Source organism: Ursus americanus, chromosome 32 (genome assembly GCF_024610735.1).
Source record: "Ursus americanus isolate L20-20 chromosome 32, mUrsAme1.1.p, whole genome shotgun sequence".
Lineage (NCBI taxonomy): Eukaryota > Metazoa > Chordata > Mammalia > Carnivora > Ursidae > Ursus > Ursus americanus.
This window is the reverse complement of record NC_142158.1, coordinates 20,712,216-20,735,366: the sequence shown is the minus strand read 5'-3', so window position 1 is coordinate 20,735,366 and position 23,151 is coordinate 20,712,216. Positions and strand designations below refer to the sequence as shown.

Here is a 23,151-nt window from a genome sequence, read left to right as displayed (position 1 = left end):
TCTCCAGTGAAGAATCCTACATCTCAAAGCTCAGGGCCTACAGGACGATGATATCACGTGACTTGCACAAGGTCACACAGACTGGAAGTTGAAGGTGAGGATGGAAACTGAACGTGCTGGGAGAAAGGCTGAAAGTAAGCAGCTGTGACCCCACCACACACAAATGGTTTTAAAAATACTACTTTGAGGGGGGTGCCTGGGCGGCTCAGTTGAGTGTCCGATTCTTTTTTTTTTTTTAAGATTTTATTTAGTCATTTGAGACAGAGAGAAAAGCGTAAGTGCAGGGGAGGGCAGAAGGACAGGGAGAAACAGACTTCCCGCTGAGCAGGGAGCCAGACATGGGACTCGATCCCAGGACCCTGGGATTAAGACCTGAGCCGAAGGCTGACACTTAACCAACTGAGCCACCCAGGCACCTGAGCATCTGATTCTTGATTTTAGCTCAGGTCATGATCTTGGGGTTGTGAGACCGAGCCCCAAGTGGGGGGCTCCGTGCTGCATGCTCAGTGGGGAGTCTGCTTGAGATTCTCTCTTTCCCTCTCTCTCTGCCCCCCCCACTCGCTCACTCTCTCTCGAAAATAAATAAATAAATAAAATCTTTAAAAAAAATACTCCTTTGATATGTTGATGAAACAAGTCTCAAATATCTTAGAGCCCCAGACTGGAAACAACCGAAAAATACATTTTACTAAAGTCATTGTTAACAATGACTTGAAACTTAAAGAAAAGCAGCATATTTATGATTTTAAATGACCATATTCAAGGCGCAAAAAGTTCGCCTATGTTGCAGCAAGAGCACAGCACAAAACCTAGAAATGCCACTTTTGAGACCCAGTAAGATTAATTTTGAGAGCAGACGTTTGATTATAACTTTTTTGGGGGGGTGGACAAAGACTTAAAAACATCTGCAAATCTCTTCCTCTAAATTAATTTCAACTGTCCTGGGAACAGCCGCCTCCTCTGATTTTAATATATACGAACTATAAAATAATGAAATCACTGTATGTGGCATGTGGAAAGCTTGTAATGTTTCGGTTATATATGCTATATATATAACATAATATATGCACTGAAATTTTTTTCATTAAATGTTACTTGAACTAATTACTAACCATATTATTACTTTAGAATTTAGATTTTATTCTTTTTTCTTTTTTAAAATTTTATTTATTTATTTGACAGAGAGAGAGAGAGCGCACAAAAGCAGGGGCAGAGGCAGAGGGAGAAGCAGGCTTCCCACCGAGCAGGGAGCCCGATGCGGGGCTCGATCCCAGAACGCTGGGATCATGACCTGAGCCGAAGGCAGATGCTTAAAGACTGAGCCACCCAGGCGCCCCATAGAATTTAGATTTTATTCCGAAGAAGAAACTACTTCTTGTTCTTAAATGAAACCTCCTCATTGTTCTGCTGGGGTCAGTTGCGGATGTAATTAACAAGCCACTTCTATCCCTAAGGACAAACACCATTGCCACAGTTATCCAGTTAGTAAGGGTATAGTCTAGCTTTGGATCTAAATAATTTACAAAAAAGACTCCACTCCGATTATCCATTTTGCTGAGTTCGTACAAAGTGGGTGTAATTGAGGTACTTTTAGACAGAGGTTTTGTATCTTTGTGAAAAATTAAGCAGAAAGTGAAACATAGCTGCTTAAGCAAAAAAAACCCTATCATCTCTGTCTGTCTGTCTGTCTGTCTAAGTTTTCCAACTAAGATTTTTCTGCTTAATAACTGATTAGTTTGGGGGTATCTGGGTGGCTCAGTCGCTTAAGCGTCTGCCTTCAGTTCAGGTCGTGGTCTCAGGGTCCTGAGATCAAGTCCTCATCAGGCTCCCTGCCCCTCAGGGAGCCTGCTTCTCCCTCTCCCTCTGTCCCTCCCCCTGCTCATGTTCTCTCTCTCTCTCAAATAAATAAACAAAATCTTTAAAAATAAATTAAACGGTTTGTTTGGAAATTTTCAACTCTTACATTTTGAATTCTAAGATTTTTCAAAGCCAACAATAAGGGTAGCAGATGATTTGGTCTCAATAGAACCTAACTCTTTAACAGATAGATTGAAAGTGAATTAGGACGAGTAGACTCATCTGTCAATCCATTCAGCAAACATTGGCCCAGTGCCTCCTTGCAAGGAACTGGATAGACGGTGAAGAAGTCCACATGCGTCCTGTTTGTTAAGAAGCTCGTAATTGGTGTCACATGCACAATAAGTAATCACAGACACAGTTTGTGCCACGTGTAACATGAATGGGGGCATGGAAGGCATAAAGGAGGGCATGACCAGCTCTCCCTAGGAGAGTGGAGTTAGGGGAGCCAGAGAAGAGCTGTTGTGGTCTACGCCTGGGCTGCACCATCCAATGTGTGTAGAGGACAGGGTCCTATAAAGAGAGACACTGATGGAGAAATGTACATGCAGAGAACACGAGGCAGGATAACATCCACCTTTAAGAATGGGTCAGCCGACCTGTATCTTGGCCTGTGTTTTTACCAGTTTTTTAAAAAGCAGAGACCAAGAAAATAAAAATATGCAACACGCTCTTGGAACCAGCAGATTGTGTCCCATACAACACAACTTTTGTTACAATATTTCCTCTACGAAACTAGCTTAGTGAGAGTAATAATTTGAGCCACCTGTCTGGCCAAGTATTGGTGAAGATCATACATAAAGCTAAAAAATGAAACATCTGACATGCAGTGGTACTATTTATGGACCCCCACCCCCGCCCCACCCCCAGCCATCCTTCCCTTATGGCCACCACCCCAGCTCCCCTTCACCTGCACACACAGATAGCTGTCTTCTGATTCTTGGTCCGATTCTTTCTCTAGCTGCCCACCTCGGAGCCAACCTGACCCTTCCATCCCCTGGCTTACAGTTATGACCTCTAGGTAGCAGTGACGACGTACATGGGCCTAATAGTTAAAAAATCGCAAAGCCATTTTAATCGTAAATAAGCTTACATTAACATGGTACAGCTGTGTTTTACTAAAATTTTTGGTCAAATGCTTTTGTTAATTTACCCAATATGGCAATGGATAAAATTTGAAGGTGATGGGGGGCCTGGGTGGTTCAGTTGGTTAGGCATCTGACTTCGGCTCTGGTCATGATCTCAGGGTCCTGGGATTGAGCGTCGAGGTGGGCTCCCTGCTCAAGGGGGAGTCTGCTTCTCCCTCTGTCCCTCCCCCCTGCTTGTGCCCTCACTCTCTCTCTCTCCCTCATATAGCACAAAAGGAGAGAGGGATTAAATAAAGGAAATGCCAGCTTCAGAACTAAAGACTTACTATACACATGACCAACTGTTCTCGCTGCAAAAAAACACTTCACAAATTCATGATTTAGGTTTGTTTACATTTTAGAATCAAAACTAATTTCTATTTTTTGCAAGATGTACTTTGATCAAGAACTTAGTGAAATTGATACATTTCCAAATTCGTCAATTTCTATAAGGGCTTGTGAATTTTACTTTCATATTTATACCACGCTTTTATTGGCAGACAACTATAATCAAGAAAAAAGATTGCACATAAACTAACAGATGATCACCCCATACAACATAAGTAGAAGCCAAAGGGAATTATGACTTTCGCCTCTATTTTCTTATTTTTATCACTTCCTATAATTTTGAGGCTTCTTCTGCCAATGAAAACAAAGTTTCTGGGGGCCCTTCCAAGAAAACAGTTAAAAATACTACAATGAAGTGCTGTATGATATTTTAAGCACATGTTTATTAACAATTTTTAAAAAGTCAATTTAGGGACTATTTCCTATTTCATCTTTGGTAACAGAACACTCCTTGGATTTTAGGTTTGAAGTACAAAGATGGCCCCCCGATCATGAAGGAAATGTGGGGCCCATTTTGATCACTTTTCTTCAGAGGCAAGATTCCACACACCCTCATCTCAAGAAGTACAAGAGGAAGGGGCATGAAACTACACCTCATGGTTTTGTCAATGACTTCTGGCGGTTTCCATCTTGCCCATCCTTCCAACCTCACGTGATCTCTCGTCATTCCTTTGATGACCTCCTGGGATGTGAGCTATGCAGTAGATGAAGAGACAGAACAACAAAGTCCCTTCAAAGAAGGAATAACAGCGTTGGGTGGGAACACAGCCTGGGCATAAGACGCACAGTGTGTATGAGTTTGTGGAAACCAGTAACTTATGGTTTTTATGCCTGTCTTCTCCTAACTTATATATCCGGATGTGGCCCTTCAAAAAACCTAGGTGATGATTTCTGTTTTACATGTGCCAAGTAGAAATGCTTGGTGAAAGCAGACCAAGCCTTCAGAGCAGCAGATTCTAGAAGGATCTATTGAGCACAATCTAATTTGCTCAAGTGATCCAGCTATTTTGCATAAATTGTCTTGATAAGTAGCCTTAATTATTAGTTTGCCCTTGCTTTGCTACTGCTATCTGGAACAAATCTGGGATTTCCAGATTGTCTTTTCTTCTTGTTTGCCAGCACTGGCAGCTTGAAAATGTAATTTCTCATTAAAAAAAAAAAAAAAAAAAGGAAAGATAAATTTTCCATGGGAAAATTTTCCAGAGTTAAAGATAGCGGAGTATATCCATCAAGGAGGCAAAGTATAGATAGCCAATAGTTATAGGAAGACCAAGAGCCACATGTGGCTTGAATTATCTGGCCAACGACTTCATTTGGCCAGAAAATCCTAGGTCTGAACTGTCCCCGAATTAAAGGGTTTGCTTTTCTTTCAGATGTTAGGGTCTTCATGAAATGATCGCATTTCTTAAATTATCCATACCTGGTAAATGACAGAGGTGGTGGTGCGGGTTTGAGGGAAGTAAGAGTTGTTACAAAGATGCTTTACATTTGGCTCCATGTTATACATATTACTTACTTAAGAAAGATTAAAAAAAACATAGAAACATTAGCATCTCCAGAGCTTTACAGTTGAAACACACGGAGAGTAACTTTTGTCTCAACTGCAGGCTTCAAAATTCACAGGGAAGTTTAATTGGTGCTCAGGTCGGGGAAAGGGTCTGTGGGGAGCTCAGTTTGCATCAGAGATGAACCCCGACCGTGGTCTGCGAGGGGTTCTGTGCTACATTTGCTACATTCCATGCGGGGTTTGTCTTACCTGCAGAACACAGCCTGCACCTTCCTCCCTTCCCTTCCTAAGAAACCCTTCTGGCTTCGTCTAACATTAGCGTGCATTTACTGAGTTTATACCAGCTGGGAATTAGTGGCGAGCAGGTGGCCAGGGACAGGTGCAGGAGAGGCGTTTGTGACCAATATTCCGCTGCCTGTAATAAAATGCATTGTCCGTTTCTGTTACCACCCTCCGAGAGAAGAAGTAAAGAGATATTATTTGTGCGGGTCTTGAACAATGAACACAATCTGTAGCTAATGGAATAACATGCTGGGAATTTCATCCCAAAGAACTGTGATTACAAATTAATGTGTTCAATTTCGCAAATGCCACTGGGCATGGTGTTTAAGGTCCCACACCAGTCCCTGCTGCGGATTCCAGGCAGAATGGGGAAAGAGCCCTGCTTTTATGAGCTCCCAGCCCCGGGAGAGAGAGAAGACACTTCTGTGTTCCCAGACAACAGGCTCTCGGCTCTTGGCCTTCGTGTCTTTGCTCAGGCTGGGCCTTTGTTTGGAAGGCTCTTCCCCAGTTTACAATCTGGAAGACCCTTGTCTATCCTTCAAGGCTCACCTCGAAGGTCTCTTCCCTTCTGTAGGTCGTCTCTCCTGAGCATGGATTTCCTGTTTCTCTGTTGCAAGGACCTGCGGAACCCCCTTCCTAGAACAGCTCATGTTATATCGTAGTTCTCCATCGGTGCATTCGGATTTGGTCATGAGCTGAGCCGTGGAGAGCCACTTATTTCTCATCTTGATGTCCCCGGTACTGTGGCCCAGTGCCAGGAAGGTGCTTCATAAATAGTTACTGAGGGGAATAAGTAGCTGCTTTATAAGGCAGAAATTTTAAGGGGTGCTATGGAGGTTCTGTTGCGGGGGGGGGGGGAGGAGAACTTCCAGCTTGGGGCAGGGCATGGAAATAAGCAGAGGAGACGGGAGAGGTTTTTGGGGAGAAGGCCATTTGAAATAGGCTTTGAAGGCTGGATGGATTGGATTTGGCACAAGGACGCAAGAGGAAGGGGGTTCCAGGAGCAGGGGACATGAGCCTTGTCAATACAACAAATAACTGCAACTGAAGTGTTAGCATCACGGAAGAACTTACAGATTCACGTGAGTAATGTCTTTCTAGATATTACCTCCCCCCCTTTTAAAAAGATTTTACTTATTTAAGAAACAGCAAGTGAGAGAGAGAGAGAGCGAGCAGGGGGAGGAGTGGAGGGGGAAGGAATGAGAATCTGAAGCAGATTCCATGTCAGCGAGGAGGCAGACGTGGGGCTTGATCCCACCATGACCTGAGCTGAAACCAAGAGTCAGACGCTTAACCCACTGAGTCACCCAGGCGCCCCTCTAGGCATTACCTTCTGATGTGACACATTTGTTTAAACAAACTATCTTTGCTCAAAACTATCTCTGAAGATTGCCTTCAGATATTTGTAAAAACATACAAACCAAGTAATCACCCATGCCTCTATCCTCTGTTCCTTTTGATTAAAAATAGTATTACTTGAATTAATCCCTCTCCAAAGAGGGTCTCAATGGCTTTTGGCCATTCAAAAAGATAAGATTCACTTTTAAAAGAAGGAGGATTTGCTACCATTTAATACCCTGAAAAGGATGGGCTGAAGGAAGGCTGTATCTGTCCTTGCCCTTTCTCACTGGGGGCAGGAAGGGCAGGGAGCTGGACAAAGCCATTCAACCATAGCAGTGATTAATAGAGGGCCTGGTCTCAGGAAGCCAGCAAGTCCTTGGGGATCGATGAGGGCTGAGCTTCGACCCAGAGGCGTGGCTCCTCGGTGATGAGTGAGAACCCAGGGGTGCCCAGCATGACTCAGCTCTGGGCTGGACTGACAGCCACGCTCGCTCAACGTCTCCTCCTGTTTGGGCACCCCCCCCACCACCCTGTTCTGGGGAACACCCCTGCCTAAACCGCCACCTTCTGATTTTCCTAAGAGGAGCTGGAGGAGAGGGTGGGGAACAGGACATCGCCAGTTACACCACTGCCTTCAACGTTACACAGGAAAGAATTTTAAATGCACACGCCTTAATTAAAATATTCCCAAAGTGATGGTTTAAATAAATTAGGAAGGTGTATTAACTTGCTGGCCCTCAGGTTAAGAGAGTTCAAAGTTCTTGGTTAGAAAAAAGTACTAATAAATAACATAACCTTTAAAAAAAAAAAAGATTTATTTATTCATTTGAGAGAGAGAGTAAGCATAAGCAGGGGGAGGGGCAGTGGGAGAGCTGAGCAGGGAGCCCGATGTGGGGCTCAATCCCAGAACCCCGGGATCATGACCTGAACTGAAAGCAGATGCTTAGCTGACTGAGCCACTCAGGCATCCCCTAAAATAATCTTCATCATTAAGGTTGGCACTTTTAAAAGCTACTGCTCTTGATTTAGGAAGAGAAAAATTAAAAAACTACAAAACAATTATATATTTTTATCAACCACCAATAAAACTCAAATATATTTATGAGATAAACACTTTTAAATATGAAACACTTAGAGTGTCATAGTGCAGCCAATTCTAAACTATTGTGTATGAAATTGTAGATATTTATTTGTTTTATTTTTTTATTTCAGTAGGCTCCATGACCAGTGCGGAGAGTAATATGGGGCTCGAACACACCACCATGAGATCAAGACCTGAGCTAAGATCAAGAATCGACGCTTCACTGACGAGCCACCCAGGCGCCCCGGTAGATGTTTATTTTTGACCTACACTTATCCTACCGAAGATACAGCTCAAGTACAAATAAAATCTTCAGATAATCCGCCAGCTTCAAAAGGCAGAAATCAAAGGGATAAGCAGTAACTCACCAAATCAGACACCTGGTCTGTAAATGATCAAGAGATTATTACACAAAGTCAGTCATACTCCCTCCTCCTATAAAGCTGCATCTGCCTCTAACCTCGCCTTCCCCCCGCGCCCCGAAGCTGCTTTCTAGAGGTCACTGATTCACCGCAGCATTCTTACAGCAACCAAGATACGGAAGCAACCTGAGTGTCCACGGGTAGATGAACGGATGAGGCAGGTGTGGTAAACACACACACACACACACACACACACACACACACACGCACAAGAATATTACTGAGCCATAAAAAAGAAAAACGAGAGCTTGCCATTTGTGACGACATGGATGGTCCTAGACGGTATTAAACTAAAGGAAATAAGCCAGGCAGAGAAAGACAAATACATGTGAGTTCACTTACAGGCGGAATCTAAAAAACAAAGCAAATGAACAAACCAAACAGCAGAAACAGACTTGTAAATACAAAGAAAAAGGAATAAATAAATAAATAAATAAATAAACAGACATACAGAGAACAACCTGATGGGTGTGGGCGTGAGATGAACAGAACGAGGGAAGGGTGAAGGGAACCAGGAGGTACAGGCTTCCAATGAGAAAACAAGTCAGTCTTGGGAATGAAAAGCACAGCGTAGGGAACATGGTCAATAACGTCATAACTCTGTGTGGTGGCAGGTGGTCACTGGACATGGCGGTGATCACTTCGTAATGTACGTAAACACTGAATCATCACGGTGTCGTACACCCAAAACCAACAGAGTCCTGTGTGTCAACTCCACTTCAATAAAATCATAAAATAAAGACCACCAATACGGTGGATGATGGCGGCCTTCTCCCAGTCCTTACCCTTCTGACGTTGTCACAGCGGATAGCGGCAGCCAGCCCGTCCTCCTTTGAGTTTGGAGACCCTGGACTCTCTGGTTTTCTCCTCCTCCTCTCCTGTCTCCGTGACTGATTGACTCCATTCCCCACCTCCTCTCCTGTCTCCGTGACTGATTGATTCCATTCCCCAGACAACACTGCCCCCCAGGATTTTTTCTTCTACCATGTCCTCTTTATTTTGGTCTCTGTGTCCATTTAACTATGGTCTGTAGGCCTTCCTCTTAGCGACTTTACCTGCCTGCTACACTTCTCCATGCAGAGTGCCTCACCTGCACCCCAAACAAGGCATGGTGAAGGCCCCTTTCAAGGTTGTCTTGCCCCTCCACCGGCTCCTCCTGCGGATTTCCCTGTCTGTACTGATGTTGCCAAGACTCTCCCAGATTTCCAGATTGGACACTTGGTGTTTAGGTTTGAGCTCTCTCTCTCTCTCTCTCTCTCTCTCTCTCTCTTAGGTTTGAGCTCTCTCTCTCTCTCTCTCTCTCTCTCTCAGCTCTGTCCTCAACTTGGTGTCCACTCCATCTCTTTCTTTGCATTTCCACCTCCACCCTCCAGGTCACATAGTAATCGCCCCAGCTCCAGCCATCCATGAAAGCCTCCCCACATGGATCAGGACCTCCAATCTCCTCTCTTTCCCGTCTATCTTGCTATCTTGCACAATTCCTAAATCACCATCTATGGTGTGCTTGCTTTTTGCTCAAAAACCTATGGTGAAGGAAAAAACCCTGCATACCCCATATGGACCCATCTTGTTAGGGTAAGACATGCAGACAGATTTCACCACCTGGCCCCGGTCTGCCTTTCTGGCCTCAACTCTTGCTACGTTCAGCTTTGCAAAATTCACAGCTTCTCTCTCTCTCTCTTTTTTAAAGATTTTATTCATTTATTTCTCAGAGACAAAGACAGCACAAGCAGGGGGAGCGGCAGGCAGGGGGAGAAGCAGGCTCCCTGCTGAGCAAGGAGCCCGATGTGGGGCTCAATCCCAGGATCCCGGGATCATGACCTGAGCCAAAGGCAGATGCTTAACTGACTGAACCACCCAGGCGTCCCCACAGCTTTTCTCTCGAAGTATTTTGTTCGTATCCTAGGGGCATGCACTGAATTCCTAGCTAAGAACTGCCCTTTCCTTTACTGTCTACCTAGGGCTCTACGAACTCCTATTCATCCTTCATGACCCAAATCAAACATCAGCCCCTTTGTTGCCCATTCCGCCCACCCAGGAAGCTTAATTAGCAAGGTTTAGTTTCCAACAGAGCCTTGTATTATTGTTATTTATTTTCGCATCATAATCAGAACCTGTCACTTGATGGCAGACACTGTAGTGTAAATAGAAAGTCTGGTGTGTGCCTCGTACCTGGTAGGTAGCCAATACACGGCTCTTAAGTAAATGAATTGCTAAATAAATGAAAGAGTAAAAATTAAAGATCCCCCCCGAGCCTCCCTCAAGTTGGACTCTTTGGGTCCAACTCGAATATCCTAGAGCAGTGTTTTTCAAACCTTAACATGCATATAAGCCACTTGGGAAAATCTTGTTAAAAGGCAGGTTCTGATTTGAGAAGGTCTGAGGTGGGGCCTGGATCCTGCATTTCGAGCAATTTCCCAGATTGCTGCTGGCCCAGGAGCCACACTGCGCTGCAGGATTGCGTGCTCCCCCCACATTCCGTGCGAGCACCGTGCTTCATGTTTACTCCTAGCGTGATACTGTGGTATCACGCTGTATTTGTTTATATGTTCTTTAGCAAGAATCTGAGTTTCAGCGGACAGGAACGGTGTCGACTGCGTCTTATATCCATTTCTGCATTCCCGGCACCTTGCCCAGAACCTGGCGCATGGTAGGTGCTTAAGCTATGTTTGTTTAATTACTAGTTTCTTTCAGGCTGTTCAAAGCCAATTCCAAGCTTACTTCATTATCTGTGCATTTGGAACGACTTTGTTAGTCAATGATACTCCTAACTCTCTGAGCAGTCTGGATCTTTTCCATAGGAGAACAAAAGTAATTGGTTACCCAAAGCCCCAAAAGGGAGCTGAAAAGCCAGGAGCAATTAAGTCGACGGAACACAGCTGTGGTCAGGTAGACTGGAGCGAGCCACTCTCCGTGGGCCGTAGCCCTGTGGACGAGATCAAGGAATTTTGTGACCCAGACAAGCGACACGCCATCTGATCAATAAACCTGAGGCCCAGGTTTGGTACAAGTTCTAAATGAAAATACTGATACAGAAGATTGAGAACAGTTTCCTTCTGCAAAAATCAAGAGGGAGCCAGAGAGGCCAGAAGACAGGCAAACTTACAAGACATACATATTTAATGACACGCGACAGCGCCTACATTATTTATAAGCCAGAATACCCTCCGGCTGAGTTTTAATTTGCTCACAGAGAACTGTTACGCTTCTGCTTTGTCAACGGACATTTGCTCTTTACCCCGAGAAAGAGGCCGAAGGGAAAGATCTGCCCCCAGAAAAGGGAGCGATGAGAAAATGTTCTGCTTTGAGGAAAATAAAACCGCACCTCGCCTATCACTGTAACACTCCCAACTTACTTGTGTTGGGGGTAAGGTGCCTGTCAACCGGGTACCGCACAGCAGTCACGTCCCTGTTGCACAGGACCTCACGCACGGTCGTTTACGTGTACTTTTATTTCTCTCTACAACTCGTTACACCCTTGCGGCACCCAAAGCCAAAGCAACCCAGGACACATGAAAGGGCCAAAAGACGTCAACATGTTTAATACCAGAAAGCTAGGACAACCACCACATTTTATCCGATTCATGGAATCCTTTTCATGACCCTTTCCTGGCCAGAGCCACACAGAACACAGTAACAGCCTGAATGCTGATCTGGCCAGTGCACACACAGAAATCCATTATTTCGGATGATGAGGGCTTGGCCGTTCGGCTCTTGTCTGATCTATAGGAACTGCCAACGAGTATTACAAATCTGACCAACTGCAAGGGATGACAAATAACAGTGTCTCTACTGGGATCCTGCCAAAGGGCGATTTACCCAACAAAGTGCGTTTGGAACGCAGCGCCGAGGAAACCGTGTAAATTACTCTTGTAAAAGGGTCGCCAAGAATTAAACTGAAAACTGCAAGTTACTTCTGACGCAGTGTCCTTCTGGACCACTGTCCTGGTGAAGGAAAGCTTGCAGAAACGAGAAGATCTCATTTCCCACAGTAAGGGTAGCAAGAAGTTCTACAGAGATGACCCCCACAGCTGCTGCCCCCCCGCCCCACCCCCGACGCCCGCACACTTGTGCACAGACCCTCCTCACTCCAGTCTCGGGCCCCAAGAATCGCCAGCTTCCAAGTCTGATGTTTCGCCCCGACAACTGAAGGGAACTGCAGTTGCCTGGCACAGCTGCGGTCTGAGGGCGAATGTCAGGAGGTAGGAGCTGGCAAATCCCATCCCAACCACAAACTCAGGGGGAGCCATCACATCCGAAAGCGGGGAGCCCAGAGCCTCGAGCGGCCTGCTGCTGGTCCCCCAAGCCCTCAGAGGGCTCAAATCTCAACCTCTGATTTGAGAATGGAGAAAACACAAGGGTTACTCAAAATACTTGAGATGTTAAGTCACCATAAGCTTTCTGACTGGGTCCCTTAAAAAGGAATGTGTTTCTTCGACCTTCTGAACGTTGTGGTATCAGTGAACGCCAACACCGCATGGCGCTACATTCTCTCGGATCCTTATCTTCTTATAAATACATTCTGTTTGCATGGTTGTGATCAGTGGGCAAATACACGAAGTTATTTCTATTTACTTTTTCTTCCCCAAGGCCATCGGATCAGAGCATTCTATCAGCCCTTGCAAGAATGCTGCGATTCTGGCTAGAGACGTTTAGGGTTCATTTTGCTGCTACGTCGACAGACCATAGTAAGTGAAGAGAAATCAGTCTGATTTACGATATGGAGTATGTTTTGGAATCTTTTAAATAGTTTTCAGTCATTTAGATTTAAAATTAAAAACTATTTTTTTTAAGATTTATTTATCTGTCAGAGAGAGAGAGAGCGAGAGAGAGCTCACAAGCAGAGGGAGAAGCAGACTCCCCACTGAGCAGGGAGCCCGATGTGAGACTTGATCCCAGGACCCTGGGATCATGACCTGAGCCGAAGGCAGATGCTTAACTGACTGAGCCACCCAGGCGTCCCAAAATCTATGGTTTTCATAATATATCTTGTAATATATATATTTTTTACCCCAAACCTTAGAAGAAGAGGACCAAAATATTAGGAAATATATTTCTGTACATATGTCTTAAAGCTTGTTAAAAGATTTTGCACATAGGATGTTTTCTGAACCAACACTTTCTTACCATAATCCTTCTTCACTTTTAATATCTGGCCAAAACTTTACCATTAAAGAAGTGAAGTAGGTGCTCTGCTTTATAACAATTACCATTTCATTTATTTATTTATTTAGTTATTTTGAGGGAGAGAAAGAGAGAGCACGCACGCACGCCTATATGAGCAGACAGTGGGGAGGGGCGAAGGGAGAGGGAGAGAGAGAATCTTAAGCAGGCTCCACGCCCAGCATGGAGCCGAAACAGGGCTCAATCTCATGACCCTGAGATCATGACCTGAGCCGAAATCAAGAGGTGGGTGCTTACCTGACTGAGCAACCCTAATATTTGATTCTTTTTTAATTTTTTTTTTCATGATTTTTTATTATATTATGTTAGTCACCATACAGTACATCCCCGGTTTTCGATGCACTAATATTTGATTCTTATATATTCAAAACACCATTACTCTGCTTCATACATTGTGGTAAAAGGTATTGAAACTATTTAAAAATAATTTCCTTTTCCATGGGTGCCATTAGAAAACTAACAGGCTAGCTTTTGTCTACATGATTATTTCCCACAAATGGGTTCTCTTTCCTTTTTCGTTTACCTACCATGAATATAATAATAAGACATCAAAGGACTCTTGCTGTTTAGTTTATTACTCTCTAGAGATGACAATCCCCCTTTATGACACGGCAAACACGTGACAATCCCCCTTTATGACAAACTCATCTATAACAAGACAGCATCTCACTGGAAGTGTATGAAAAATAATTCTAATCCATCCACCCAAACACCCACCGCATCCTTACACATCTTTCCATATTAAAGGCTTCAAGTGTTTACGAACTCATCTCAATATCAGAGGCAGAAGAAAAAAAATCAACTTATTTATTGTACTTTGCAACTATGCATTTCTGCTTATGGAGAAAATAGGCAAAGTAGAAAATAAGAGGAAGCACCAGTCTATAGGGGTCAATGTTAACATTTGTATACAAGTGTTGAGGAGCAAAGGCAGTGGTTCCACACTCCTTTGAAAAGTCACAAACTTGGCGTTGGTATTAAGTTGACCTCACCGACATCAAAGTTCTGGATGAGGGTTAGGACCTGGATGGAGCATGGCCACCAGGAGAATGAGAGTTCTACCCCTGAATGGAATTCACAAATTCGCCACTTTATTTTCTCAGTATTAACTCCAGTTGGACTATCCACTTTGACCATTTAAAGGTAACATTCATTTCTAACAGAAGGAAGTTTCCATGGGAAGTCTTTCTATAACAAGTGCAGAGACTTAAGAGGGCAAGGAAGAGTCTAGCTTGGAGTCCCCTACCTCACACTTTAAAAAAATATTTTATTTATTTATTTTAGAGAAAGAGTGCGTGTGAGAGAGGGGCAGAGGGAGAAGGAGAGAGAGAATCTCTAGCAGACTGTGCACTGAGTGTGGAGCCCCACTCGGGGCTCGATCTCATGACCCTGAGATCATGACCTGAGCCAAAATCAACAATCAGATGCTTAACTGACTGAGCCACCCAGGCGTCCCCTCCCCAACCTTACAATTTAGTTCAAACCATTTATTCAGTACTTGCTCCGTGCCAGATACTGTGTTAGGGGCTGGAGACAGAGATGAATTTCCAATTGAGCGGGAGAGCCTCCAAAAAACACGCATACAAATGACAAGGGTATGAGCTGAGGCCTACGACTGAGCTATATTCAAGATATGAAGGAAGCACAGAGGAGAAACACCCATTCCAGGGAAGGTCATACAGCATGACATATGTTTGGGACATTGCAAAAAGGGCTAAACCATCTGAGATCTGCAAACTTTGAAACAACAACAATCTGATTTGGTTTGACCTAAACATTGCATGTGTTCAGGATTCCACAAGTAGTTTGGCGGTGCTGGGAAGCAGTGAGAGGTGGGAAGAGAGGACGGAACAGGCTGAAGATGAGGGCAGGGCAAAGGCCATGGTCAACATCTCAAAGGCTGGGATTTTATCCTACGACTAAGATACCATTCAAGGCACTAGGATTGCCCGAGTATTCAAAAATACTGTTAGAAAAATCTTGAACACCAAAAGAGAAATTTAAAACATCTAAAAAGACATTTTTATTAGTAATTCTATCTCCTTGAAATTGTAACTATTTTCAAACCTTCCTGTTTCCTTTAATTTTTATCACAGTTTCTTAATATATATGCCATCTTACTGCTCAAAACCTTTTGCACTCTATCACACTGGCTGGTAAATAATTTTCCATGTAGGCATCATATATGTTAGACGTTAAATATTTATTTACTTTAGTAATCTCTACACCCAACACAGGGCTTGAACTCAGGACCCCAAGATCAAGAGTCACAAGTTCTGCGGACTGAGCCAGCCAGGTGTCCCTCATATATGTTACTTTTAACGGCTGAAGAATGTTTTGTTGGGTTCTTACCATGGACAGCTTAGCCATTTTCCTTCTGCATGTCCTACAGGCAATCTCTAGATTGCTCCATGACAAATGATGCTTGCATAAACAGTTTCTACATACCCATTTTATCGTATGCTTTCCTTGAGGTAAATCCTTAAGTGTGAAGTTCCTAGGCTACCAGGAACGAATATTTCTACGGCCTTTCTTTCCCTGGCTGGCAGAGCACTTGATACTTACGGTTTTGCTCCAAGTAAGGCCTGTGGTGTGGTGTTCCTTGATGTATGCCTGCAGCTCACTCCAAATGTTCAAATACGACTTCACCCAGTCCACATGGCGCAAATCGCTTTGTTATAAAAGGGGATGGAAGAAAGGAGAGTTAGGATCAAAAATAAAATTTGAAAAAGATGGGTGGGAACATGATAATCCAGTAACGAAGGCTCTGGATGACCCTGGACCAACTGTCTTTCCAGTTCAGTCACCATGAACCAGTTCTGAAAAGGACCCTGACGGGCCGCTGACCCAGGTCTCTCCTTTAAGGGGCCAAGTGCCCTCCCTGAGCTCCAGGCGTGGGGCAGAGAGGACCACGGGGAGTGGACCTAGCAATCTGGGCCATGCGTCCTCACGCGCTCTCTATCGGGGAGATGAACGTGGAGGGAGACCATTTCTTTCTGTACTGGTTCTGATGCAGAATGAAACACAACATGCTTTCAGAAAGGAGAATGGTATTCGGGGGAAAAGTCCTTTGGCTGGCTTTCTAATAATCTGATCGAATTATGTGGCCGTGAGTGTCATGAAATTAGAGAATTTTAGAGTGATAAGGAGGGTGCTGTTGCAAGGAGAATGTTTCCTACGAACAGGGAACACCCAGTCCCTAACACAGCATGCAGTTGTGGCACTGGGCACAGTGCTCAACCAAACACATGTTTCCTGAACACAGAATGACTGAACTCTAGGAGGGGAGCTCAGCATTGTGGCTGGGTTTTTTTTTTTTGTTTTGTTTTAATGTAATAGCTTTATTGAGATGATAATTCGCGTCCCACACAATTCACGCACTTGAAGTGCATAACCCAATAGATTAGGTCAACAAAGTCATGCAACCATTGCCAGTCAATTTACATTACATCACCCCAAACGAGAAATCTCATATCCGTTAGCAGTTACTCCACATTTTCCTCAAGCTTCCCCAGCCCCGGACAATTGCTAAGCTCCTTTATGTCTTTATGAATTTGCCTATTCTGGAATTTCATATAAATGGAATAATATAATATGTGGGTTTTTTTTTTTTTTTTTGTATCTGACTTCTTTCTCTTAGGATCTTTCCAAGGTTCATCCATGTTGCTCTTGTATCAATATTTCATTTTCTTAATGGCTGAATAACAATACCATCGTGTGGATATATATTTTATCTATCTATTGCAGTTGACGAACATTTGAATTGGTTCCACTTTTTGGCTATTATAAATAATGCTGCTACCAATATTTGTGTACAAGCTTTTGTGTGAACATGTTTCATTTCTTTTGGAAATATACCTAGGAGCGGAATTGCTGAGCATGTCTGTTTTTTGCAGTAAAAAATACCGGTACATATTTCTTATACTGAGTGGTGGATGTAGGAGTATTTTTTGTGCTGTAATTATATCTTCTATATATTTTATAAATATTCTTTCATATCTACTCAGTGTTTGTTAAAACAAAAAATAACCTAGAAGAGAAATAGTTATGCAAATTTTGAATACGTAATATTGGCAATGACCTGGTCCTCAAGTTTCTTTCCAACTGAACAGCCTGGGTCACTGAGCGAGATGCGGAGTCCCTGTATTTGCTGGCTGATGAGCACTTCTGCTTCTGCCACCCAAGGGCTCAGCAGGGGATCCACTCTTGAGCCCCGTGCCCAGGGAACAGAACTTTACTGCTCTTATTTTTGCTACATCACATTTAGCTAGCTGACTACAGGGTCAGCCGTGACGTTATCAGAGGGGAAGAAATCCTATGCCATCGCTTGAGTAGTTTAGAGACACTGATGGCATGTCTCCCTCCATTCGGTCCCATTTTCAGTTCCAACACCAGTTTAAGTGTCTCTAGGATCTATTAATTGTACTGTAGAATGTCATGTCTTTTTAAGCTGGTTCTCCAGCTTGGTTTGGACTCATCTGCACTGCTCTTTTTATAGATGTCTCTCTCTATCCACCCCAATTGTATTTCGTCTTAACGTGCTCGCTGGTTTTCCTCCCAGTGGCCTGGTTAATGGTCACATCTCCTTTCTGTTGCTCATTTACGCTTCATTTCCTGATTTCTCTTTTCTTCTCTTTGCTCGCGCAGCAGCTCTGTGTTGGGCAGTGTAAAGAGTTGTGACCCTCTAGGGCGGTCCATCACGAACCATCACAGAGCTCTCCGACTGTCGTGGGAACACATATGGGACAACATAGACTCAAGTAGGGGGTTTATCATCACAAGAGAACTGAGGCAGATTTTCTAACGCACATACATTATCTGGATAACTGACCTCACTTTCCACTTTGCTTTAGCTGCAAAGGTGGGATAGTTCCTTAACATTGACCGCAACCTAGCCTTTGAAAGGAATCAGGAGTGAACTACATGAAGCTTTGGGACAGATGTCTAACAAGGAAGCAACCGAACATTTGGCTAGTAAAGGAAGATACATACCTGTGCTTGTAGTCCTTTAAGACCCTGTTAGTGTAAAAGGTGGCAGCATCATTCATCTCCTTGACGTAAGGACCGGGTTTGGGGGACTGAGAGAACAGGACCGTCACCCAAGCATAGAAGGAAAAAGAAATAGGATAAGAAAGAAAATGCCTTAAAGATGAAGAAAAGCCAGGGAAATGTTAAGTGAAAGTCGGAGGCAAACATTCTGCTCTGTAAGGGTGGGTGGGACATTCCTACATCTCAGAACACAAAGCCGCAACCCTGAACTGTAAACGGGGTAAGAAAGATCTGGGGCATTCACCCCGAGAGGAATTCCCTGCAGTGTCACAGACAGAGGAAGGAGCCCAAAGGTAGCTAGAAGTTCTCCATAACACTCCAAACAAGTGACAAGGGGCCGGGATGCCAGTCCCTGCAGACAGGACTCACCACAGCTATCCAGCCGAGGGCAGGGATGCTTTCGCTGACAGCCGAGAGATGATTAAACATTTTACTCCCCCGGTTTCTCTCTCGGAAAGTCTGGATTTCCTGAATCTTTTCTGATATTGGTTTCAGAAGCGCAGCCACGTCATTCTGCAAGCAAACATCGAGCACTGTTACTGAGGGCAGACCAGAAGCTCGGGCCTCTATCCAGGTTGGCCTCAGCCGGAGTACTCGGGACCTGTCATCTGTCAGGGGCTTTCAGAATAGGACGGATTGTTGTTGTTGCTGTTATGGTAATACTGTATTTTCATGCTCAGAAGTACGAAAATTGTACATGTTTTTAACATTATTAAAACTGTCCTTTGGAGGCCCGGACAAATCCTAGCCCGTTTTAGAGAACGCTGCAGGGACCACAGGGACACCGAGTGTGGTCAGCTATATTTCCAAATGGAACGCACAGATCACAGGCTGGAACGACCCAGGTCTAAAATCAGAGTGGCTGAGAGGTTAATCAAACCTGTGATCCTCTGTGAGAGAGGGTCCTCGGTTTGACCACGGTTCCCACAATCCCTGCAAAAAAGTGGAAATCTTCCACGGAGGCTCTTTTTTACGAAAATGTGATTGTTTCTAATATTTACAGTTACTTTAGTCTGGTTTGGCTTTCTACATCATGGCCCGTGAACTTGGCCAACGACCACTGGTTACTCTCGCTTCTGATTAATTAATTCAACAACTAACGTCTCTAGCCACATAAAAAACGATTTTCAAAATTATGTGAGCTGAGTTAATGAAGTATCAGAGACAAAACCTAGAACACCCCCCCATATCCATCCCTTTAGCAATCTCTACTTTCTTTGGTTTTGACGTAGATACGAGGTTACCTGATTTTTTTTTTTTTTTAATGTGCTCCAAAGAACTAGAAACAGTTTGTACTTCAGCTTTGTAAAAGTAGTTGAAGACGTTTTGGTAATATTTTTACTAAATCTCATTTACTTCCCTGAAGGAAGAAAAATGGAAAAGCCCTTAAAACTCCTTAATTTCTTTAACTGAGACTTCAGAGCAAAGGTTCTCAACCTTGGCCACATTTGAAATTACCTGGGAGCTTTGAAACATAGAGGCCTGGGTCCCACCCCCAGTGATTTAACCGGTCTGGAGGTGGCCTGGGGTTGGGGGGGGTGGGAAATGCTCCCCAGCTTCAGATTTTAATCACTGGTATAATCATGGTTTAGTATTCCAAAGGACCGTGGTTTCTGCCAGGGACAGGAGACCATTAGGGAAGACACTGCAGTCAGCTACAGCAGTTTCCAGACCTCATTTCTCCTTCTCGACCCCTTGAGACCCCTTCCCCTACAAGAAATGCACGTAAGGGCTTTGGAGTTAGAATGACATCAGTTCAAATTTCAGCTCTGCCACTTAACTACCTATGCGACCTTGAGCAAATTACTTAACCTGAGCCTTGGTCTCCTCATCTGTAAGTCAGAGATAATAATTCCTAGAGCCCGTAGCTACAGGATACACAGCATTTTAAGCCTCTGGCACATGGGAGGGACACAATAAATGGACGTGATTATTACTACTATTATGCAATTAGCTCAGACTGAAGGCAAAAGAGCTGTCCTCTGTAATATGTAATACTCGTTTGCTTCAAATAAATGTCTGTGCATTTAAGAGAGGCTCCAAAGGAACATCCATGTAGGCTAATAGGATTTTAGGATTACAGAAGTCCAAACTGGGGGGGTCTAGTTCAGCTTTCGGCCGACTGATTTGAGTAGGTCACAATCCGTGTTTCCAAAAGCAACTGAAAGAGAAGAGAAACTATCAGAGGGCATTCGCTGTATTTCATGTGAGTGTGTGATTCATGAACATTTGTCTTAGTTATGCAACCCATGTATGCATGCATATGTACTGGTGTGTTTGCATGTGTGTGCCCGTGTGTGTGTGTGTGTGTACTGGTGTGTGTGCATGTGTGTACTGAACTACACAGTACGATGTATTTCTCATCATGAATTTGCGTCTGAAAGTTTGAGAAGCGTGGATCGAATCCAATTCTCCCAGCTCACTAACTAGGAGACAAGATCAGCTAGTGAGCTTCCCTGAGCTGGGGCTAGAACAACTCTTTGCACTGGGTGCTCAGAAAAATACAGTTACCTCCCCACACAAAGGTTTCCTCCCTGCCAGCAACACTAGGGAAAGGTACGGTGAAGACATTAAGGGTTCAAGTCCTTGCTGGCAATGTACTAAGCCTTTCCATACATTACCAAATGTGTCTGTTTCCATGGTCTCATCTGCAAAATAGTGTTGATAACGGTCCCCACTTCACAAGGCTGTTAGGAGTAAATGAGAGGACACATCTGCACTTGGTACAGAGTCAGGTATGTTGGGGTGCTCAACAAATGGGGGGTGATCTCAAGGTATCTGCCAGGGAAGCCTCTCATCGACCAGAGTCACTGACCAGCTCCTTATCACTTACATGCAAACAGGGAGACAGATATTCTACTTGGGATATGCAAAGGACAGAGGTGTGTTTTTCTCCGGGAGAAACAAAAAGAATTACAGGCGAAGAGAGCAAGGTGTTCTCAAAGTTCTCAGTGGACTTTTTAATTCTTCCATATTGAAGGAGGAGAAAAACAAAAAAGGTTGCTGCAGAAGCTGGCCAGGTCTTGTGGAAAATTCAAGAATACATTTCCACCTTCTTACTTCCCCTTAGAACCATTCCAAAGAAAAGGTCTTATAGATTTGTCAGGGAGACCCTGACTCAGGGTTGTGGGCTCAACCGTGTCCTTCACAAATTCAGATGTTGAAGTCCTAACCCCTGATATCTCAGGACACGTTTGTATTTGGAGGTAAGGTCTTGAAAGAGGTAATTAAGTTAAAATGAGGTACTAGGGTGGACCCTAACCCAATAGGACACAGATGTGTACGAGGGAAGATCAGGTGAAGGCACAGGGAGATGCCTGCCTTCTGTAAGCTGAGGAGAGAGGCTTCAGAAGAAATCAACTGCCATCTTGATTTCAGACTTCCAGCCTCCAGAACTGGGAGAAAGTAAATTTCTATTGCTTAAGCCACCCAGGCTGTGGTACTTCTTTCTGGCAGCTCTAGCAAACTAGTATAAGGGTGTAATGGCTTTACAGGAGAGGCAAACAAGCACCTCTGAACCCTCAACAGCAAACAAACCTCTAAATAAAACAACCCTTCCCCTCCCACCAGACATTCCCTGCCCAAACACAATTCTTCCATGTTTGTTTGTTAATGGCTGCCAAAAGTCAGGTTTAAATGCTCTCCTTGGAATTTCACTTTTTATTTATTTATTACAACATTTTTAAAATTAAGTAAAAACTACCCCCAACATGGGGCTCCAACTCACGACCTCAAGATCAAGAGTTGCACACTCTACCGAGTGAGCCATTCAGGCAACCCTGGAATTTCCCTCTTCCAGGGATTCTTTTAAGTCCAAATTCAACACCCGATCGAAGGTGTGTTATAGGTATTTCCAGAAGGCAGTTGATTTTTATTTATGGCAAAACTACTAAAAAACACCCTGATTTTGTCCAATTTGCTAAGCTGTAATATTCTTGCTGCAGTGACATTTTTGAGAAAGGCCAGAATGTCTGAATTGTTGGTGATATCTGGCCTCTTGCCCCAAAGGGAAAAATAACCAGAAACACTGTATTTACAATGTTAGATAGATTTATTAAGGCCGTCTTCATTTATCTCCAACTTCCCAAGAACAAACTCTAAGGTCTGAGGAGACAGGGTATTCTGGAAGATATTTTATATTGGTTATCTGATGAAAGCATCATAAAGATTGAGAAAGTTTTCTTTTGCCTCAGTTTGGCAACTGCACGAAGAATTGTCCTCATTAAAAAGAAAAACAAAGAAAAAGCCAGGCTCAGAGATCTAAGTACAACGGCTATTTGCATAACCGTAATAAACAGTATAGCTTTTATTCTGTGCCAGTGGATTTCTCCTGTACTTCAAACTAGGCTTACATTCTCCAGCTCATCCTGAACTTTCACAGCTGGAATCAAACACAGAGAGAACATTCGGGTGATGGTGTGATTTCTGTCAAGGTGGATGGCGTTGGGATGTCAAAGGAAAGGCAAATGGGAGAGGTGACGAGTTAGAGGTATTTGCACCTGTTTGAGTATTGAGCCTGTATTAGGTACACTCGATAATTGCAGGTTGAAAGGCAGATGTCAATCAACACCACAAAAGGGCTTTCCTCTTGTAGAAGGAGATACATTTACCAGGCCTCCTAGTTTTTCGTTTTTTGTTTTTTTTTAAATGGATGTCCTGGCGATGGCTCCTCAGAAATGTCTAGCAACAACTCTGCTTCAGGCAGACTTCGGATTGGCCAGTTTTACAAAGGTCTCATTCAGATTACTTATTTTAACACTGATCACTCAAGTTTCTTTTATTCTGAGAGACCTGTCCCTGAAAGAAAACCATTTTGCAAGGCTCAGAGGAAGAGTAACTGAACAGTCTTGCCTGCCCTTCCCCCAGGTTCCGTGGGCTTCCGCAGAAGGAGGGAGTATTGCAGGACTTCCATGTCTTTATGACCCTAGTTTCAGCTTTCAAGTAGAAGAATTG

The 23,151-nt window shown here is 43.8% G+C and overlaps 1 protein-coding gene across 1 annotated transcript in view; it reads right to left on the bottom strand.

Annotated features, from left to right (window-relative positions):
• Positions 1-23,151, bottom strand: part of CAP2 (cyclase associated actin cytoskeleton regulatory protein 2) — a 129,794-nt gene that overhangs the window by 15,917 nt on the left and 90,726 nt on the right. Inside the window, exons 5-7 of the mRNA XM_045811669.2 lie at positions 18,568-18,711; positions 18,142-18,227; positions 15,715-15,820 (exon numbers count right to left, since the gene is read on the bottom strand). Coding sequence (XP_045667625.1) covers positions 15,715-15,820; positions 18,142-18,227; positions 18,568-18,711 — 336 coding nt within the window. The remainder of the gene's footprint in view (positions 1-15,714; positions 15,821-18,141; positions 18,228-18,567; positions 18,712-23,151) is intronic.